The 21,403-nt window shown below is 40.9% G+C and overlaps 1 protein-coding gene across 1 annotated transcript in view; it reads right to left on the minus strand.

Moving 5' to 3' along the window:
* Nucleotides 1–626: 626 nt before the first annotated feature.
* The window catches only part of GRM3 (glutamate metabotropic receptor 3), a 262,402-nt gene continuing 241,625 nt past the window's right edge, over nt 627–21,403 (minus strand). Inside the window, exons 4-6 of the mRNA XM_075208691.1 lie at nt 16,039–17,102; nt 13,684–13,858; nt 627–3,487 (exon numbers count right to left, since the gene is read on the minus strand). Coding sequence (XP_075064792.1) covers nt 3,411–3,487; nt 13,684–13,858; nt 16,039–17,102 — 1,316 coding nt within the window. The 3' untranslated portion in view covers nt 627–3,410. The remainder of the gene's footprint in view (nt 3,488–13,683; nt 13,859–16,038; nt 17,103–21,403) is intronic.

The raw sequence follows: 21,403 nt of genomic DNA on the forward strand, positions 1-21,403 counted from the left end.
TTGCCCTTGAAACCCAGAAAGTTGTTTGGTAGATACAATTGTACACTACACAGAAAGCACAACAGAGGTCAAGCAACTCTGAAAAAGTAAAGTAATGGATAAGCCAAGTGCATTATTTATGGGAACCCAATCATTAAGCCTTTCCAACTATAATGAATGCTTCAATAAATTAACATTAAATAACCCATGACCAAAAACAGGGGCTGGCTGGTAAGTTTTAGCCAAAGGGGTGAGATTTGACTCAGCAGCCTACTAGAAACATTTTAAAGGAAAAAAAATGCAGGTAGCCTAGTGACCCAGCCCAAGGTAGCCCACTATGGAACCAGCCCAGGTGGCAGAGGTTCCCCTTCCCCCCAGCCCCTGACGAAGAATGGATACATTCTACTACTACCTTCTCATGGGACCAGTTGCCACCACAAAATAAACAAATTAGTTCCTAACACATATAACCACTGATATATTTAGACTGACAGCTACATGCCCATAGTCTAGAAAAAATGTAGGTAATTGATATTTTTGATGTCTAACACATTATAGGTACTTATGATACTCTTTCCCTCTGTCCTTTTACGAAATTGTTAATATAGAGACGGTGTTAAAGAAAAGAATATAGAGAAAAGAGGTAATTTTAGTCAAACATAAAAATATTTATTGGAAGAATATGAATGAACATTCTGAACTTTATACAAGACAAGCAGCACTGCCTTTCATAGATACTAACATTTAGTACTTATAGTAAAAAAATGTGCCCATTCAGAATAAATTGTGTAAGTTGCACAGTGGCTTTACAGTGTTGTAATAATGCTATTGTCTGTTAAAGACACCAATTGTTTTTACTTCTCTTACAACATCTGCATTTACGGCATAATAAGGATAGGTTTAGTACAGTATATTGAATAGCTTACACATCCTGTAAAAATTGCTGAATCTCCATTACACATTAGAACACACATTTCGGATAATGTGACCACAGTGATTTACGTTGTTTCTATTAACAATATTTTCTTGAAAAACACTCCTTGAGCTTATGTGTTCATTAGGGTTAGAATTCTGAATACACAGCTTAGTGAAATACAAACCACAAAAAAAAGTATATTATTTAGTCCTCTCCATACAATTTTACATTGCTTATTCCAGTTAAAGATTAGTCACGGAAGAAAATTTTCTTTTCAAGATCCAAAATGCATTGAAGAAGAATAAAATAACTGGACTTGTGCTTTACGTATCAGAGTTCCTTGTTATATGTCTGTTCATTATTTTATTTTTCTTGTGCTTTTAATTTGAATAAGCGTGGGACCGCCCCAGTACTTCCAATGGCTTCATCAAAATATGTTCCTGTACGATTTCCACCGATTGAGTCCTATTTGTGCTTTTATAATATTGTGAGCGGAAACCAGGATCATAAATTGTTAGAGTAAATTATTGTAAGTCAAGACAGGTTATTTTGAGTTGAAATTACATAATTTACATGAACATAATAAGCGATTATTATAAACTTCTGATATATATTATCATAATATTATTATTAAGTGGACCTGTCATGGCATTCTTCTTGCAGTATGAAAGTATATTCATGAGAAAGTAGCCTACTAATTCACTGGAAGATTATATAAGTTGGTCCTTCTGAAAATTAGTCTCAGTTTCATTAGTGGTGATATTATTAGTTCCTAGCAAAATGGTAAGCTATATAGGTAGTTCAGTCTCCAAAATGGATACCTTCATTGTGTGAGGGTTGAAGGTCCACTTTAAGAGTTCTGTGAGTACACAACTCATTAAATAATTATATGCATTTTTTTTATCCACTTGTTTATGTTCCACTGGAAGCAATCAGCTGAACACAATATATGTATGCAATGTCTTCTTTTCCAAATATATAGGGCCTGATTCATAAAGTATAGTAAAGCAAAAAAAATAATGAGTAACTTTGCACCTTGGCAAAACCATGTTGCATTGGAGGGGGAGGTAAATTTAAAATGTGGGGACAGATTTATAGTTGGGATGGGGCATGTCCTAGATGAACATTTAATGTCAGTGTAAAAATAAAGCTATCAAGTATTTTCATCCTACATGAAAAAACAGCCAGTATTTTCCTTATGTGTAAAATAATAAACTCATTTGCTGTCCTTACATTGTAACATGGTTTTGCCAAGGTTCACAGTTACTAATTTTTTTGCTTTCCTTTCCTTAATGAACCAGACCCATAGTGTTCAGATTTGATTTACCTAATCTATTTCCATTATGGTTCATTTTCAAATTGAATGATGACATAAGAATCATGGGGTTCTTGAGTACATTTTGACAAAAAATATCAGTTAATTGTAATAAGTTTGCTACTTTAAAAAAATCTTATTGCAGTATACAGTATAGATACTCTCTATGGTTCCAGTGTGTTTCAGAGCAGATGCACCAAGTTTGTTAAATACCCAGTGAATATAGTATTGTATTAAGGTAATACTGATTTAACTTTTTGAATTACATCGTTGTCATGTTCTGGTTTTGTCAGAATACTTCAGAAGCCATACATTCATTTTACTTTATAATATCTCCAGAAACCTCCAAGTCAGTGCAACAAAATGGTTGAAAAATACCAAGAAATACATGCTGAAAACCTCTGCAATGGTTTTATTACTGGCTTCATTACATTAAGACTGCTGCAATTGTGCAAAAACAACCAGTTACATAACATGTAACTATATGCATTCTAAAATTGATTACGACCATAACCTAGCTTACAAAATAGTCATAGGAAAGTAAATGACCATATATTAAAATGGCAGATGCCATAAATACTCAATGGAAACAGCAAGTTATGTACTAGAGATGAGCGAAATTGCAAGGGAATTTTTTGAAAAATTGACTTTCAGGAGGGAAGAGGTCATTTCGCAGAGCTACAAAGTTCTGCCCATAAAATCTTTTAGTTCCTCTTTTACTTTGCTGTTCCACGTAATGCTATTCTGAATTGTATTTGTTTACTTCGCTATTCCACGCAATGCTATTCTGCATTGTATTTGTAAATTCCAATTTCACGAGTGATTAGAGCTGGAATGAACATGGTCAATTCATTTTTCTGTGTGGTGTGGTTGGCGTATGATTGGGAACACTTACGGTCAAATTCCACTGGCAAGATGTGAAAAATGTCACTGCCAAATGTGTAAAGAGGTGAATATCTTGCTGAATAGATTTGTAAATTTCGCTCATCTCTGTTGTGTACATAATGCACCTTATTTACATAGTATCTAAATCTGTAGATTACAGTGGTCACTTAACCAACCTAAAGAGCGCTAGAACATCATTGAGTACAGTCCTGAAAAATATTTTATTTTCTAAACAAAAAAAAAAAACAGGACTGCACAAGAAGTGCATATTTTCTAACAGTCTAAAAACCTTAAGGACAGAAATCTTGCTAACAATTATAAGGACGATGTAGTAGAGTCTAGAACTTCTCCTCCATTGCAAATGGTAGGTGTGTAGTGTGCACAGGCCGAGGCTGAAAAATAAAAGGACAAAGGAAGAATGAACGGAAAGGTATTACACAAGAAATAGTAAAAATAATACAAAGGCTGGATATTATGAACTAGTGAAAGGAAAAGTACATGTCAACAAGAAATCATTTGTCAGTTTCTTTGTACATAAATATTGCTGGCAGTTTACTAAGATAAATGCTAATAAATGCTAATGTTTAATTTCTGATACAGTACATTTTGCACTTTTTTTTTATAGACATGGGACACTATGGTAGATTGATGTCATAGAGCTACTGCAAAGGGAAAAGAGGAGGGGGATTCAGTTTTTGGTAGGGGCATGTTTACCTTCTCTGTTCTCTTGTAAAATCTGTTGTATCAAATTCGCGAAAGGTTCACTTTTTATAATATCGAGTATATTAGGATTTATCCTCTTTTGGACAATCTCCTTGATATAACACCCCTCCAAATATGTGTTCCCCTAATGAAACTCAAATCCACATATTGTCCTTTTCAATAGAGGTCAGCAGTGGATACAACAGTGGATAACTGCTTTAATGTTTTTGTGAGTCTACTGTAATGTCCTGTGGTTAATAAGGCCTATAGTAAGCAAGTCAAATTATATACTGGTGGATATATATATATATATATATATATATATATATATATAAAAACATTGGTGCACAAGAAAAGTATATGTTGTTAATAATAAAGTAGTTTCCAAGGTGAAAGCAAACATGATTTCTGTTATATCAACGATGATAGTGTCAATATAATACTTTGCAATTAATTAACTCAATCTCCAATCTAGCAAATTTAATCCATTTACTTTAATGGTACACATCAAAAAGGACAGTGTCGGGGCGTGGCCTGTCAGCCATATCGGACGGCCGCGCGGATTTGGAGCTCCGGGGAAAACCTCCTAACTGGGCACCTTATAAGCCTTTCCACCAGCCACAACCCCACCTTCCCGGTTCCCGCTACTTACCGGAGTTACCCGCTGTGCTCCGCTCCACTCACGAGACGCCCACCGTGCTCCCAGGCCATCCAGCACCTCTGAGGCCTAAACCGCGCTGAAAAGCCGGGGCCTCGATTTTCCCGGTCCCCGCGGACGCCATCTTGTCGCGGGAGCGTTTCCTCCTTCAGGACCCCTGTATTACTGTGTCAGCCTCCTTCTCCTCTGGATCTAGGATCCCCTCTGAAGCGCCCGGCGGGGCTGTGCAGCCTGGACGTCCACAATCAATCTGGGACCTGCTCCTGAGTTGCTGCCGCAAAATTGATCTCCCCCTGCCCTCCAATAAGTGGTGAGTGACTGCTCCCTCCTTCTGCCTGGATCACTGACAAAACAGCACACTCTTGTACTGTGTAAAGAAGATCCTTCCAGCAGCTTAACCTCTGTCCCCAAATTCTGTAGATTTGAGAATCTCCTCTTCACCAAATGCAGAAAGGACCCTCTCTGAGGCTGGCTACCCCACAATTCTGTAAGACCCCCTGCTGAGGATAAGGGTCCGGAGGGTCATAAATATCCACTGTCACTATACTACTCAGATCAACCAGATCTACACAATCAAATTGCCTGACTATCTGCACTTTTCAAAACCAGTGCTGCCACCTAGTGGCCAATACCTGGCATTGTATTCTGTAATTTCCTAAAGAATAATACATATATACCTATAAGTCTCTCCAGTTTCTGCACATTACCAGAGAAATAATAGCACCAACCTAAAGTTTACCCTTCCACTTTAACCACAGCTCAACTTACTAACACAAATTGTGTGCTACCAGTACTATGTGGTGACTTCCCATACTAAGAGAGGCCTTGGCTGTCAAATTCCTCACAATGTTGGAGCTCCCACGGTTCCCTTCAATTCTTCCGCCCTACGAGGTGCGGATGCCTGGGTGCTGATTATGCCCTTCTACTCCCCTGGGCCCTGAACCATATGTAACGAAGCAACCAAACCTCCTAACCCACCATTTCTTCAACTGGTTTCCCTCCTATTCTACCACGATGCCCAGAGGAGGTAAAAAAACGCTGGGAGGCGATCTCCTTCCTTATCTCTCCAAACAGAAAACTCCGGCCAGATCCAGCGAACACTCTGATTCGGATCCGGACACTGAGGATTGCTCTCCTATGACTCGCCAAGATTTCCTATCCCTCCTCAAAGAACTGAAGGATGTCAAAGCAGCGGTCCAAGCCCTCCACTCACTAAAAGCAGACATTGCTGACATAGGTGATAGAACAGATCATCTTGAACACAGAGTGGAAGAAGTAGTAACTTATCAACAATCACATGAAACGGATCTCAACCAAATCCGCCAAGATATTGTCCAACTTCAGGAAGGGCAGGAGGACCAAGACAATAGAGCACAACGCAACAATCTGAGAATCCGCGGAATCCCGGAACAGGTTGAACCCGCTCACTTGGACCTTTATCTCAAGAAACTTTTCACCCAGCTATCACCTTCGACTCCCGAGGAGCTCCTTCTCCTAGATAGAGCCCATCGAGCACTGAGACCCCGCTCCCAGGATCCATCCCAACCCAGGGACGTCATCCTTAGAATGCACTACTTTACGGCGAAAGAAGACGTCATGAGAGAAGCCCGCCGCCTTCAATCTATCACCTTTGACAACGCTAACCTTCAAATCTTCCAAGATCTCTCCCCACTCACCCTAGCCAAAAGAAGAGACTTTAAGCCTATCACCACACTTCTCCGCCAACGACAAATTAAATATCGCTGGGGATTCCCCTTTCGCATCCTGATATGGCATCAGGGCTCAATGCTTATGGCCAGAACTCTCTCTGAAGCCCAATCCCTGCTTCCGAAACTTGGAATCACTACTGGTCTTCCAGCCATATCCGAATCATCCTCTCTTCCTGAGAGAACAGCAAGACCTTCGCCACGTCAAACTCCCAACACTGAATGGACCACTGTACCGGCATCATCACCACCGCCTAACGAAGCTTCCGGGACTTGATTACCCTTACCAGGTTTTGTTGTTCTTTTTTCTACACTATGTGTTCTTTTTCTCTCCCTGATGTCCAGCCTAGGTGCTGCACGTTGGAGAGAGCCTATGTATAGCTCGGGGTCTTCGCTTCCGGTGAGGTCCCCCTCCCCCCCATTTTGAGAGGTTCACACAGGAACACTACTTTATTCTATGATATTTACCTCTTATTGTTTTATATGTTACTTCCTATATCATTATATAGGTATGTTAGTCTAATCTAGCGTTAACTGGCGGGCCCTGGCTCCTATTGGCCCTTCTCCTCCTGTGAGGGACGGGGCGGTGGGACCTGGAGTCCCTCAAGCTGTTCTGCATTATGTCCGTTACTAGTACCGTTTTTTAGCATCTTTGCTATGTGCTCCTGTGTTGCAGACCCTCACCACACGTGCCTTCTGATTGCCCACGTTTTCATTTGTCTAATCCTCCTGCATTATTTACATACCTGACCTGCTTTGAATGGGGGCTGCTACATGAGACCACCCAATTACTTACTAATCTTTGTTTTACTGCATTATCAATTGATACCACTTTACCAGGAGCAATTGTAAAATGTATCGTTATATGGTTCTAGTACTTTACTGCAATACCACTTGATGCTACTCTACCATGCTTAATGTTAAAATGTTTACTTACATTGTTATGTTTTGCTCCATACTCCTACCCCTCGCCATACCTTTGACCTCTCCCTCCCACACTCTTGACCACCCCCCTCCTATACTTCACCTCAACTCCCACCCCTTATAATACTATACAATTTCATTATCCCTACCTCCCTCCCAGGTTGCTTCGCCCAATACCCACATTTAATCCAGTTCCAATGTCTCTATCTCAGGTTCCCCAAGGGGAGACACCCCCCTGACCCGTTCTCTACGGTCTGCGCGATGCGTCTACTGGATGCCTCGCCACGCTCCCCTGGAGCTCTTAGCTCCTTTGCTGACCTATGTGCTCCCCCAACACATAGTAACCCCTCCCGATGTCGGCACCACTGGTCCCGGCCTACTTTGCCGTGTGACCCACTTCCTACCCTTTCCCCCCCTCTCCCCATTACTAACCTTTCCCTTCTTCCAACTGACCACATGAAACATTCACCCACCAGCCGCATTGCACCAAGCCATCTCCTGATTTCTTACCTCCTCGCTGCACATGGGTCTTAGAGTCCTCTCATTTAATGTTAAAGGGCTGAACAGCCCTCAGAAAAGGGGTAAGCTTTTCACTACCCTCAAACTCTATTCGGGCGATATAATTTTCCTTCAAGAAACACACTTCCAACACAATTCCCACCCCGAACTCCGTTCAAAAGCATATCCTGATACACACCATGCATGTGATCACACATCTAAAAAACGGGGAGTTACAATCTTATTTGCCCGCCATCTCACCTTCGAACCCATTGATTCCCTAGCAGACAAAGAGGGTAGGTACCTTGTCTTAGTAGGCAGAATTAATAATAAACTCTACACCCTGGTTAATGTATATGCTCCCAATCAACACCAGAACCGCTTTTTCTCAAAACTAGATGTCTTAGTGTCCCGCCTGCGTCAGGGAGACCTTATCGTAGCGGGAGACTTTAATACTGTCTTGAATAACTCCTTGGACCGTTCCACCCCTGTGGCCGCACCCTCTTCCGCTTCGGACCCAACATCCTCCAAGTCGCTCCTCAGTCTCATGAAATCCCAGCTTCTTTACGACTCCTGGAGAGTGAAAGAACCGACTGCGCGTGATTATACATATTACTCTCCACCCCATCATTCTTATTCACGAATAGACATGATCCTGCTCAGCCATGATTTAGCATTGAGACTCCAGACGGCTCAAATACATCCGATAATCTGGTCTGACCACTCTCCAATTTCTATAGACCTCTGCGGCTTCTCAAACCGCCCCCGCCCCATGACGTGGCGCCTCAATGATTCTCTATTACACAACGTGGATATACTCTCCCAGCTCGGGGCTCGCCTCGAAGAATTCTTCGAACTCAACGACACCCCAGAGATCTCTAGGACTACTCTTTGGACGGCACATAAGGCAGTCCTGAGGGGACACTTAATCAGCATTGCCTCTAGGAAGAAAAAAGAAACTTTCACCTTGACTAACGATCTATCCCTCAAACTTCAATCCCTAGAAACCCAACACAAAACCACTCCAGACCCTGCCACTTTACTAGCCCTCCGCGAGACCAAGGCCCAACTTGATCTCCTTTTTTCCAAACAAGTAGCCAAACGCCTTAAATGGCTCCGTCAATCCTTTTATGAAAAGGGAGACAAGGCGGACAAAATCCTAGCGGCACGGCTTCGCTCAGCCAGGACCCACAAAAACATTATAGCAATCCGGGATTCCAACAACCAACTTCACCACGACCCCACCGCTATTAGAGAGGCTTTCCAACAATACTATTCCGCCCTCTATAACCTCACAGGCCCACCCCCCTCCTCACAACACTCCAACGCAACACTGATCTCAGACTTCCTTGCTGCATCTAAACTCCCTAAGCTATCCCCTCAAGCCCTTCAACAGCTTAATGAAGAAATCTCAATAGAGGAAATCCAACTCGCTATTAAGTCACAAAAAAGTGGCAAATCCCCAGGCCTCGATGGCTTTACAGCATCCTATTACAAGAAATTTTTGGGCTTGCTTGCTCCCCACCTGCACTCTCTGTACAATGGTGCCCTTCAAGGGACCCCCTTCCCACCTGAAATGCTCGAGGCCAGAATTGTAGTCATCCCAAAAGATGGAAAGGACCCACTCCACTGCGCCAGCTACAGACCCATTTCCCTCCTCAACCTGGACCTGAAGATATACGCTAAAATTCTGGCAAATCGCCTGAATGAATTTCTCCCATCATTGATCCACTATGACCAGGTGGGTTTCATTCCGGGGCGCCAGGCGAGAGATAACACCAGGAGAGCCATTGATGTCATCCACATTGCAAACACCAGGAGATCCCCCACTATTCTTCTCTCTCTGGATGCTGAAAAAGCATTTGATAGGATCTCCTGGGGTTTTATGAGAGCAGCTCTCGAGGCCTTTGGCTTCACTGGTGATTTTCTCACCGGCGTCCTGGCACTGTATTCCTTGCCCTCGGCTAAAGTCCTGATCAACGGCACACCTTCAAATTCGTTATCCATCCAAAACGGTACGAGACAAGGTTGCCCCCTCTCTCCCCTTATTTTCGCTCTAGTAATTGAACCATTGGCCTCCCAAATTCGATCTAATCCTAACGTTTCGGGCGTGCAGGTGGGGGACATCAACTCTAAGGTTTCACTTTTTGCGGACGATGTCCTGCTATCACTTCCACAACCGACTATCTCCCTCCCCAACCTCTTTAAGATTCTCCAGACCTACAGTGAGATATCGAATTACAAAATAAACTATACAAAATCAGAGGCCATGCTGCTTCATGTCCCCCCTCAGGAGGCCGAACTGTTACGGTCCTTTTTCAAATTCAAATGGCAGACCAGGAAAATAAAATATTTGGGAATCTATCTTACATCTCGTTATGACCTCCTCTATCAGGAAAACTTCCCACCTCTATTTTCCAAAACACAATCCGATTTGGCATCCTGGAACCGTCTCATCATCTCATGGCTGGGCAGGATCATAGCAGTTAAAATGAATATCATACCCAAATGGTTATATCTCTTCCAAACTCTACCAGTTGCTGTCCCTGCCATCCTCCTATCCAATATCCAGAAAGCTCTGACACGTTTTATTTGGAATCACAGGCCCCCAAGGGTCTCGCTCAACATTCTCAAAAAACCCATCTCTAGTGGAGGCAGGGGACTACCTGATATTAAGTTATATTATCTGGCTTCCCATTTCTCACAAATTGTTGCTTCATACGCCCCCTCAGGTTCCACCTCATGGCTTGACCTAGAGGCGGCACATTTAGCTCTCCCTGATTTCACCTCATTATGGGGTCTATCCCCTATACACCGTCCCCCTCCATCCAAATTACTTCCTACCACTAAATTTGATATCAAGATTTGGGATTCTCACTCCTTCAAACTGAAACTCACATCTGCCCTTTCCCCCCTGACTCCCATTTGGTTTAACCCTATATTTCCTCCTGGCCTCTCCAAGATACGACACCGCCATTGGACTCAAGCTGGGCTCAAATTTCCATCAGATTTCTCTAAACAAGGCCAGTGGCTTCCGCTAGCAGAACTCCAACCTCCCCCCCCAGCTCAAGTGCTTAACCCTTTCGAGTTCTTCCAAATTACCCACTTTTTACGTTCCCTACCACCCAAATTTCTACTACGTCCCCTTACCCCATTCGAAAATCTTTGCAAACTTCACCCTATAGATAGGGGTATGATATCACAACTTTATAATATCTTTCTTGAATCCACTTTCCATCCACAACTCTCACATGAAGCTGACTGGGAGAGGGACTTGGGCCCCCCCCCAGATGAGGAGGCCTGGGAGGACATGAGACTGGGGATAGCTAAGAGCTCCATATCGACTAAACTAAAAGAGACATCCTATAAAATCTATTATCGCTGGTATTATACCCCTACCCGTCTCCACGCAATGTTCCCCTCCTCGTCACCCGACTGCTGGCGGAGCTGTGGCCACAGGGGATCAATGCTACACATCTGGTGGACTTGCCCAGTTATCACCCCCTTCTGGGACGCGATCCATGGCTTTATCAACACTCTATTTGAGGCTCCCGTGGCGAAAGACCCCTGGATCTTCCTCCTATGTTATCCCCCCCCAGACCTTGATAAATTTTCTAGAAAACTAATTGCACATATCCTCACAGCCGCTAAATCCCTTATAGCCCTTAATTGGAAACGTACCTCTTCTCCATCTCTCTCTGCCCTTAAAAAGCAAATCTGGCACGTAGCAGCCATGGAAGAAATTACGTACTATTTACATGATAGAGGTTACGCTTTCAACCAAGTGTGGGCTCCCTGGCAGTTCGCAGCACGCTCGTTCCCCTCTGGCCCTTAATGACTCCGTTGTGACCCATGTGCGGCGGGCAGGATTCGGTCCCCGTCCCACCATCCCCCGGCCCTCTAACATTCATAATCTCACCTCCTTTCCGATTACACTCATACATCAACCTTTGTGGTCTTCCCTTTCCCTTCCCTCCTAATTCTCCTTCACCCCTCCCCCTTCCATTCTACTTTTTCCATTGCTGTATCTTACATTTATACAAAAGTATAAAAGGAAAATTTGGTCAATGTATCTCTCATGTTGTCAAAAAAAACAAAACTTTTTCTTTAGACTACATTACAATGTTAACACCCTTCTATGTATACTTTGTAAACTTTTGACTTCGTATTATATATACCTTTTCCTGTTTGACCATTCAAAATAAAGAATTTAAAAAAAAAAAAAAAAAAGGACAGTGTCATAGGAATAATATATATCCATTAAGTGAATAAGCCTTGCTTACTTTACTTACGTCTTACTAGTTCTTACAAAATTCTTTCTGTTTAGGGAAAACTTGTATTATAGCTATTGTCCTGCATTAATAAGCATGTCAGTTAGACTGCTATTGGAGTACAGTTTCAAAATACTCAGAGCCAGTATGAGTCAAGTGACAGGTCCGATATTAGTAGACTTTATGAGACTGGAGTATTATTGCAAACATTGCTTCTTGTGTGATATTTCTCATTAACTGTCTTATTGTGCTTGCAACATAATGGTTTTATTGTCCCTCTAGGGTAGTGTTTCTCATCGATTGCCGGTTTCCAATACTGCCACTTTTCGGAGTAGTAATTAAAGTTTCTAAGAAAACACTCTGCAAAGGTAGCTGAAAATTAAAATAGTTATTGACAGCGCTTTCAATGCAGGCTCTGCACTATGTGCAAGATACATAGATGGCGCTATATAAAAATGTGGAATACAACGTGAAGAATCCATTCATAAGGCTTTTTAGAGATCTTTGAGAGGCATATTATTTCAAACAACGAAGAGAAGACAAAGAAAGCACCAACTATAATGCACAGCATTGAATAAGCAAAAGGAAATGTCATCACTTTATTGGGTATTGTATAGCAAAAATCGAACTGATAGCTTAAGTCCTGACATTCTCAAAATAAACATGATTATAAATTTAAGTCTAGGTCCCCACCAAAACAACCTTCAAAACCAGACAACACACTCAATAAATATAAACAAGGTAGATCCAGGTAAGAAATGGAAATAACTTATTTAAAAGCAGATTTTCAAAAATGTAGTTCAGACCGTCAGTAGTGTCATGTCCTAGAAGTTTTTTTTGTTATATATTTTATTTATAGTTCATTTTATATATAGCCACGCAAAAAATATATCTGAAATGTAATATACATAATATCACCATAAAAATATATTTTATGCTAGTAAAGAACCCTATTGGCTTTATTTAGAGATAGTAAATCCAGCTAGATGGTGCAAATGTACACCTTGGCAAACCATGTTGAGCTGGTGGTGGGAGAAGGGGCTGGTATAAATGTGCCGAAAGATTTGGATTTGGGGTGTGCATCTAATTTAAATATCAAATGCTGGGTAAAAATATAGCTGCTCTATATTTGTGTGCTATATACAATAGTGGCCAATTTTCCCTTGCAAGAAAAAATTGCATTTGGTGAAACAAGGTTTGTTCAAGCACAAATGTCCACTATTTAGCTGGATTAGCTTGTACCTGCATGTGTCGCAACTAATTAGTTATGCAAGTGATTAGTACAGGTGGATAAACAGATGGGGGGAGTCTGTAAACCTGCAGGACTGAGACTAGGTAAACTAGACTAAATAGGAATTGTGTGGTAATACAGTGAGTTTGTAAGTGACAGTAAAAGAGTGAATGAATAAATAAAATCCAATATATCTCAAGACCCTCAAATATGTAAAACACTCATACCCATAAATAATGCTGAACACGTTTAAAACATCCACCTTAATATTTTCTCTATATGTGTATTTTAGTTTGCAGTCTTTTAAATTTCAGAGATTTGTGTTATGAGTCCCTACATTTCCTTCTCGGATATAGGCTTAATGTTAATTATTTCTACTGTTGATGCCAATAATCTTTTTTTGTGGAAATATTACTAAATAGTGCTGCATAGTTCCTTTCCTTTGTAGAAATTGTATCTGCTGTCAAACTTGTGATAAACTTTAGAGTGAACTGAGAATGGAATTTAAGTGGATTTTTCAAATGTTAACACAAAAACATGCAGATTTTTGTAACCATCAATAATATGAGCTAATCACTCTGGATTTTAAAATACTTACACTGGGAATACGTAGTTGCAGTGCCACTGACACTGAATCTATTTAAGTGGAGTCTGTGTGTTACAACATTTTTCTGCGGTTGAAAGAGAATGATGTGAACTTTCGGTGTAAACAGGCATCCTAGGACTACAAAACCACTGAGGCTTACAGAAATACACATGGTTGTAGTTTGGACCTGGAATAAAACAAAAATAGTAACATTGCTTTCATTTTACACACTGTTCATTATGCTGCATTAATTCACAAAGAATAAACAGTTTGGATTGTAAACCAATACTTCTGTAAATTATCTAGGAAGCTGTGGCATAACAATGTTTCACAGTTTGGAACATAATCCCATAAACAATTCAAACAATGTCTTGCCTACTAGTCTCAGATGCTCTGGATCAAGTTGGAAATGTTAGGTCAATGTTATATAATAGAAACTGTGAATATTTGCTTTCTATTATACAATGTGTGCTGTATTAACATGAAGTAAGCAGTACTTGTTATTCAAGGGCAATGAGAAGAGCACAATGGTATGCTTTTTTCTACCAATACATATATCTTCACTGTTGAATTGGGCAGCAGAGAGTTGATGGTTATAATAAAATGTAATGTAATAAAATATAATAAACCCATCATGTTATTGAAATTGAAAATGTTCAGCTTATTTGAAAGGTGAGGTGTATGTTGTCAAAGCAGCAAAGTTCTACATAATCCTGTGAGTTACATATATTTAACATATGTTTGCGCTGTTTTATGCTCTCCTTGGAGTGATACATTTTATATCCCTGCATGTGTGTGTCAATATTGTCCATAGATATGGGGCTAGATTTACTAATCTGCGGGTTTTAAAAAGTGGGGATGTTGCCCATAATAACCAATCAGATTCTAGCTGTCATTTTGTAGAAAGTACTAAATAAATGAAAGCTAGAATCTGATTGGTTGCTATAGGCAACATTCCCACATTTTCAAACCCGCAGCTTAGTAAATCTAGCCCATGGTCATTTGAGCCAATTGCATACCTCTCAACCGTCCTGATTTAGGCGGCACAGTTGAGGGCTGTTTGGGGCAGCACGGTGGCTAAGTGGTTAGCAATTCTGCCTCACAGCGCTGGGGTCATGAGTTCAATTCCTGACCATGGCTTTATCTGTGTGAAGTTTGTATGTTCTCCCTGTGTTTGCGTGGGTTTCCTCCGGGTGCTCCGGTTTCCTCCCACAATCTAAAAACATACTAGTAGGTTAATTGGCTGTTATCAAAATTGAGCCTAGTCTCTCTCTCTGTCTATCTGTGTATGTTAGGGAATTTAGACTGTAAGCTCCAATGGGGCAGGGACTGATGTGAATGAGTTCTCTATAGAGCACTGAGAAATCAGTGGCGCTATATAAATAAAATAAATGGTGATGATGATGATGATGAGGGCTCTGCCCCAGGTGTGTCAGCTTTGTGCTGATCGGTGGGAAAGTTGGGGGAGATTCTGTCCACTGCTGTGCAAGGCAATGAAGGGGTTTGGAGGGTGAGGGAAAGAGAGAACAGGGCAGCCTAGCGTTTCAGAAAGGTAGACATTCAGGCATTCTAATACCCACATGAATTTCCACAGTCTGCAAGCAGCCACACACCACAAATCATTAATGGAACAGGTACATTTATAAGTATTTAAAATTCTAAATGAAAACATTGCAAATTATCTTATGAATTAAGAAACACACTTGAAATGATAAACAACTGTTGGACACAATTGCCAAATTTTTTAAATATTCTCTACTTATTAATTCAAAAATATTGTATATTGTTCATAGAATATAAAAATGATACTTAGGGCCAAATCCTAACATTCCTAAGAACATTGCAGATGTGCTTTTTTACCATTACCTGCAGTAAAAAGTAACGCTGAGTTTTGCTCGCACTGCTACGGGGCGCGAATAAAAATCAGCGTTACTTCTGTCAAAAAATATCCGTGCGAGGTGTCTCGTGGCCTTTCCTTAGGCACCACACGTGGATATTTAGGAAATTGAATTTGCCCCTTAAAAAGAAATTGAGAACAAGATAGAAGATAATCAATAATCAATTTGAGTACATTGTAAAGCGCTACGGAATCTGCTGGCGCTATATAAATAAATGATGATGATGACAAGTACACTCTACTCAAATCATTGATGTGGTGTTACGTGTAGTTTAGTCTCAGTATAATGTCATGCTAATTTTTATTTTACTAACAGAATTTTTGTTTACTTACTCTACTCCACTGAATATAGCAAATTACTTATGGCAAATATAATGTTGTACTTGGTGCTAATATAGCCCATATATTTTTTATTTTTTACAAAGGTTCAAAACAGTTACAAAACAACTTTAATATGATGCTGAACTTACCCTGTAGTCACTTGATGTCACATAAAATATTGGAAGGAAAGCAAGCCAGATAATACAAGTGGTGTACATTGTAAATCCAATAAACTTGGCTTCGTTGAAATTTTCTGGGCACTTCCTTGTTTTGAAGGCATATACAGTACATAATATCACTAGAACCACATCATATGTTAAAGAAATCAACATACTGGAATCCTTGACATTACATTTTAATATGACAGTTTCCCTTTTCTCAGGAAGTGTATACCTCCTGGTACCAGGATATTCCAACATCAGCCATACAGACACGATGACAATCTGAACAGAGATGAGGCTTAGACATATGATGACTTGAGATTTTGGGCTAATGAATTTAGGTCTTTGAGCACCTTCATTCACACCACTGAAGATCCTGGCAATTCGATTTGTCTTTGTTAGAAGAGCTGAGTAACAAACTACAAAAGAAGTTCCAAGCCCTAGCCGGCGTAGAGTGCATATGACTGGGGAAGGTTTGGCTATGAAGAAAAAGGTCATACAGTAACACATAAAAACTCCAATCAAGAGAATGTAGCAGAGCTCACGTCCCGAAGCTTTGACCAAAGGAGTGCTGTTATGCATGATAAATACTCCTCCAACCAGGCATGTGCAGACAAAGCCAAGACATGCAATTGTCACTGGTCCTATGGCCCATGCGTCTTCCCACTTAATGTAGTCTTCTGGTAGGTCAAAACAACCTGTTAGGTCTGGTGTTGGCCACCGTCCTGCTCCACAATCAACACAAGTGAACTCATCTGCAAGGTACTCATATGTTTCACACGGGATGCAGATCCAACAGCAAACATCTCCTGGCTGCATATTCTTCATTTCATTTGGAGCGCAAGGATCGCTACACTGTGAAGTTGGCACCAAACTTTTAGACCATTGTATCAAGTCTACATCTAGGGACAAGGTCTCAGCCCACTGACCTATCTTTAAGTAGGAATATTTGCCATTGTTATACTGAAAATTGAAGACGTTGTACAAACCAAGGCCATCTCCATATGCATCAAACTTCACAACGCTGTCTGCACTTGGTGCGATAAATGGAGCTGTCAGAAGAAAAGAAAGTGCATTAATACATATATATATTATTTAGTGTATCTAAGCAAGCATGGGCATTTAAAATTCTAAATATCAGAAACACCTTTTGTGTCAGAAATATGTATCATATTTACATAAATACAAGAGACACAACACAGTCTAGTAAGAGCTTGGAGTCCCTCTACTTAACATAATACAGTACAATCTTTCTTAAATCAGTACAGTAGTTATTGAAATACTGCTGTGTATTAAAATGAATCTGTATTGAATGCAACAGAACTCTTTCCTCTAACCAACAACGTCTTGCCAAAACGGCTTGACAAAGACATTTCCACTTTAAAACAAAGTTTATTGTATATTAAGGCTATTTGGTAAAAAATGAGCAAATGGCAAACCAATTCTGCACGTACTTGGCCAACTTCAATTTGACTTTTGATTTGAACTCTTTTAAGCAGCCTACAAACAACTACTGCCACTTGCACAGCTATGTGTTAAGTAGGGCTGAGATATCACAAAAAGTTCAGCATGCCATTTATGCTTGCCTCGTCACTGCAAATGTCCCTGTGCCTGAATCCACCAATATGCTGTCCATATAGAGCATTTATGTTACCTAGAAGGCTAGGAAGCCAATTACGTACACTGATGTCTAAATGACTATAGAGTCCTGCAGGATAGTATCACTAAGCAATGTTAACAATGTACTTTCTCTAAAGGGTATGACAGACAACATTGCAGAGTGGGACAAATCACTTTGTATATGCCCAGAAAGTGGACACACACATATGCACCTATGCAGGCTTTACGCAATTCTGCCACTTATGCCCACTTGTGCCTTGCGAGGTGGAATGGGGAGGAAAGGGATGTGCCAACGCAGGCCAAGTATAGTAAAGATGTCTTTGCACAATTGCGAGTGCTGCAGACCTAATTAAACATGCATATACTCATTTTTAGGAGGCATTTCTTTTGCACCTGCTGTAGGGCAGGTACAAATGCTCACTGATGATGATGATGACTTATTATAAACCAGTATAATATGCTGCTGATATGAAGGCAGAAGCATCTTAAGATGTGCACATCTCTAAATATGAGCAGAAACATGCTATTTTTCTGTGCTATATTTTTTAAGAGTAATTTACTCTGCATCAGCCCCATTGTGTTCAGATTTAGTTAAGTCCCAACTTATCAATTATTTCAGGCCAAGTATATTATGAAGGTCAGCTTTTCTTTAAGCCTCAAGTTATGAGTTTTCCAGTTGACCAATGCTGAATTAGTTTTATATTTCAAATGTGACATTCTGTGATGGCTTATTGATAGGTAGAGGGCATACACAGGAAGTAGTAAAACAATCATATTTTAAATTCTTTAATAGTTCATAGAAATATGTTCATAGGCTCAAAATTACATATGTTAAAATATAAAATAAGCATTTTGTAATTTGCCAAATTGGTAACTACAGTTGTGACATATTTCATTTCAATGTTTGTGCAAGTTGGTAAAAAGAATACACAAAGCGAATAACCATGTCAAATAATTGTATGGTTATTTTAATTTAATACAACAGTTATCTTTAATTTTTATCCAATAATATATTTTATGTAAAGAAGTAGTCATCTTTATTATACAAATAACAAGCTTGTTCCACCTATATGAACGTTAAAAGAAGAAATAGACATACTGTACATCGATCAGCCACTGACAAGTGAAGTGAATAACATTGATTATCTCATTACAATAGCAACTGTCAAGGGGTGGGATATATTAGGCAGCAAGTGAACAGTCACTTCTTGAAGTTGATGATGTATTGAAAGCAGGAAAACTGGGCAAGCGTAAGGATCTGAGCGTCTTTGGTAAGGGCAAATTATGACGGCTAGATGATGGGGTCAGAGCATCTCCAAAACGGGATGTCTTTTGGGATGTTCTCGGTATGCAGTGGAATGCAGTGCAGTACCTCCCAAACGTGGTCCAAGGAAGGACTTGCCATGAAGTGGTGTACTTGCAGACCAAGTATACCACTTCATGGCAATGGTATTCCCTGATGGATAATGTGCCCTGTCACTCTGCAAAAATTGTTCAGGAATGGTTTGAGCCATGGAGGCCCCTCCTTGCAGCTTACAGGACATAAAGGATCTGCTTCTAACGTCTTGGTGCCAAATACCACAGAAAGGCTTCGGAAGTGTATTGGCAGCAACAATATTGATGCATAACACAATATGGTATATACTGTCGGAATGGAATGCTGAATAGAAAATTAGGCTTGGCATAAAGGTCAATAGCTTTTTTTTCATATAATTATCTCTACGATTTGACAGATCATGTGATGAGCAGCTAAGCAGCTACTCCATGACTGCTGTGCTATGATGGTTTAGCACACTCATCAAATCTCCCTCATAATTGAGTGTGACAGGATGGACCGCCTATGCAACCCTGTCTACCGTTGCTGGGAACCGGCTGGGCTTACTATGCCACCGTTCCCTTAAGTTATTCCAAACGTGCCTCTCACCGCAGTAGGAGGGGTTTACAATGCTGCCTCCACTGCACTACTTACCTGCATCCCGTACCGTGTTTCTTATGGGTAACTGACACTGCAAGTGCACCCTGTTAGGGATGTACCTGGGCTGGTACTCCTGACATCTTTCTATGGATCATGGTTGCTGTAGATGGATCTCCCCTGGCCTATCACACTGGCAACTGGATGCTGAGTCCAAAACTCGGAAACAGCCAGGAATGGATTCGATTTTGGGTCTAATCTGTAGGTCACAGGATTTTCAGCATGGAAGATGTTCTTAAGCAGGTCTTTGAAGCAAGTGATGTTTATTTGCAGTCACACTGATTGAAGGTATCAGTGCTCAGGTCAGATGGAATCAGGAGAACAACTTTTAATACAAAACAGAGCCTTTTTTATACACATTTGGAGACTAGTCTTAGCAGGAGGTAGTCCGTCTTCTGTCCCTGTAACCAATCTGGGCTGATTCATGCAGCCTGAGCATGAATCAAGCCAGACAGGTTTAACACCTTTAACATTACTGCTAGTGGCAGGGGGGAGTATACTTCCCCCCTGTTCACGAGCTGCCAGGAACAGGGGGGCTCAGTCCACTCTCCTCTTCTGGTGCCTGTCTGTCTGGGGCGAGAGATTTATCTTTTAAATCTCCAGACCAAAGTTACTTCCAGGGAACCTGCTCTGTCGCTAGTTGAAGCTCTCTGAGCTCCAACTAGGGACTTGTATTCCTGGGACCCCCCGGAGGCGCTGCATGGGAGGTGCTAAGGAAGCTAAGTCCCTAGTTGGAGCTCAGATAGATAGCTTAACAACCAGCTAGCTTAACAACCAGCCTCCTGGAATCAAATAGGTCCGGGAGGGACCTATTTGATTCCAGGAGGCTGGTTGTTAAGTCCCTCTGGCAGCCACTGAACAGGGTAAGTGCTCTTTTTTTATTTTACACATATACATACACTTTATACGCATATATATTTAAAATATACATAATTCCTGGACGTCGGGCGTTAACCCATTCAGTGCTGACCGCCGGTTCTTTATCAGTGCTGCAGCGCTTACACATATACATTTCTATTTAAAAATACACATATGCGCACTACACAGTCGGTTTAACCCCTCTCAAGCGGCAGCGTTGGGTGCTACTCAGCCAGCGCTGCAGCGCACACATTAAAATACATTTTTATTTTAATACAATACATTTTTATGAATAACTTCTCATGCGGTGTCTAGTGCCGGTGATTTAACCCCTCCGGCACTGGGTATTAACCCTCCCGGCACCAGAATCCATTTCAAGATGGCCGCCACTGGCACACGTGACCCGGCCACATTGAGCTATCTGGAAATTAATATGTTGAGAGCTGAATATAATGGAAAATCTACTGGAAAGGACTATTTTGAAAAAAACACGGCATAATAATTTTTTCTGAAATTTCCTATTTTAACACTTTCATTTCCAAATTGTTAAGCACACAGGAAACAGTGACACACACAGGGCCGGCGCTATAACTAGGTAAACCTAGGCAGTTGCCTAGGGTTTAGGGGTGCCTGAAGCACTGAAGAAGTGTCAAGTCCATCTGTCAGGAAACAGATCTGTTGCAACTGCTCTACCCCTGGTGTAAATTATGAACTGATAATGATGATGATTAGCTGAGAAGCATACTATGCAGAATGTGTCTTTTTTTCAGACGCTATTTACATGGGAGGGTGAGGGGGGCAGGCTACAGCACCCAGAATGCATGCATTGGCCCTGGACGCATAGATTTCTTGGTCACATTTTGTCCATAGGAAATTTGGAAAATGAAAAGAATTTACTTCTTG

The sequence above is a fragment of the Mixophyes fleayi genome, chromosome 4, assembly GCF_038048845.1.
Source record: "Mixophyes fleayi isolate aMixFle1 chromosome 4, aMixFle1.hap1, whole genome shotgun sequence".
Classification (NCBI taxonomy): Eukaryota; Metazoa; Chordata; class Amphibia; order Anura; family Limnodynastidae; genus Mixophyes; species Mixophyes fleayi.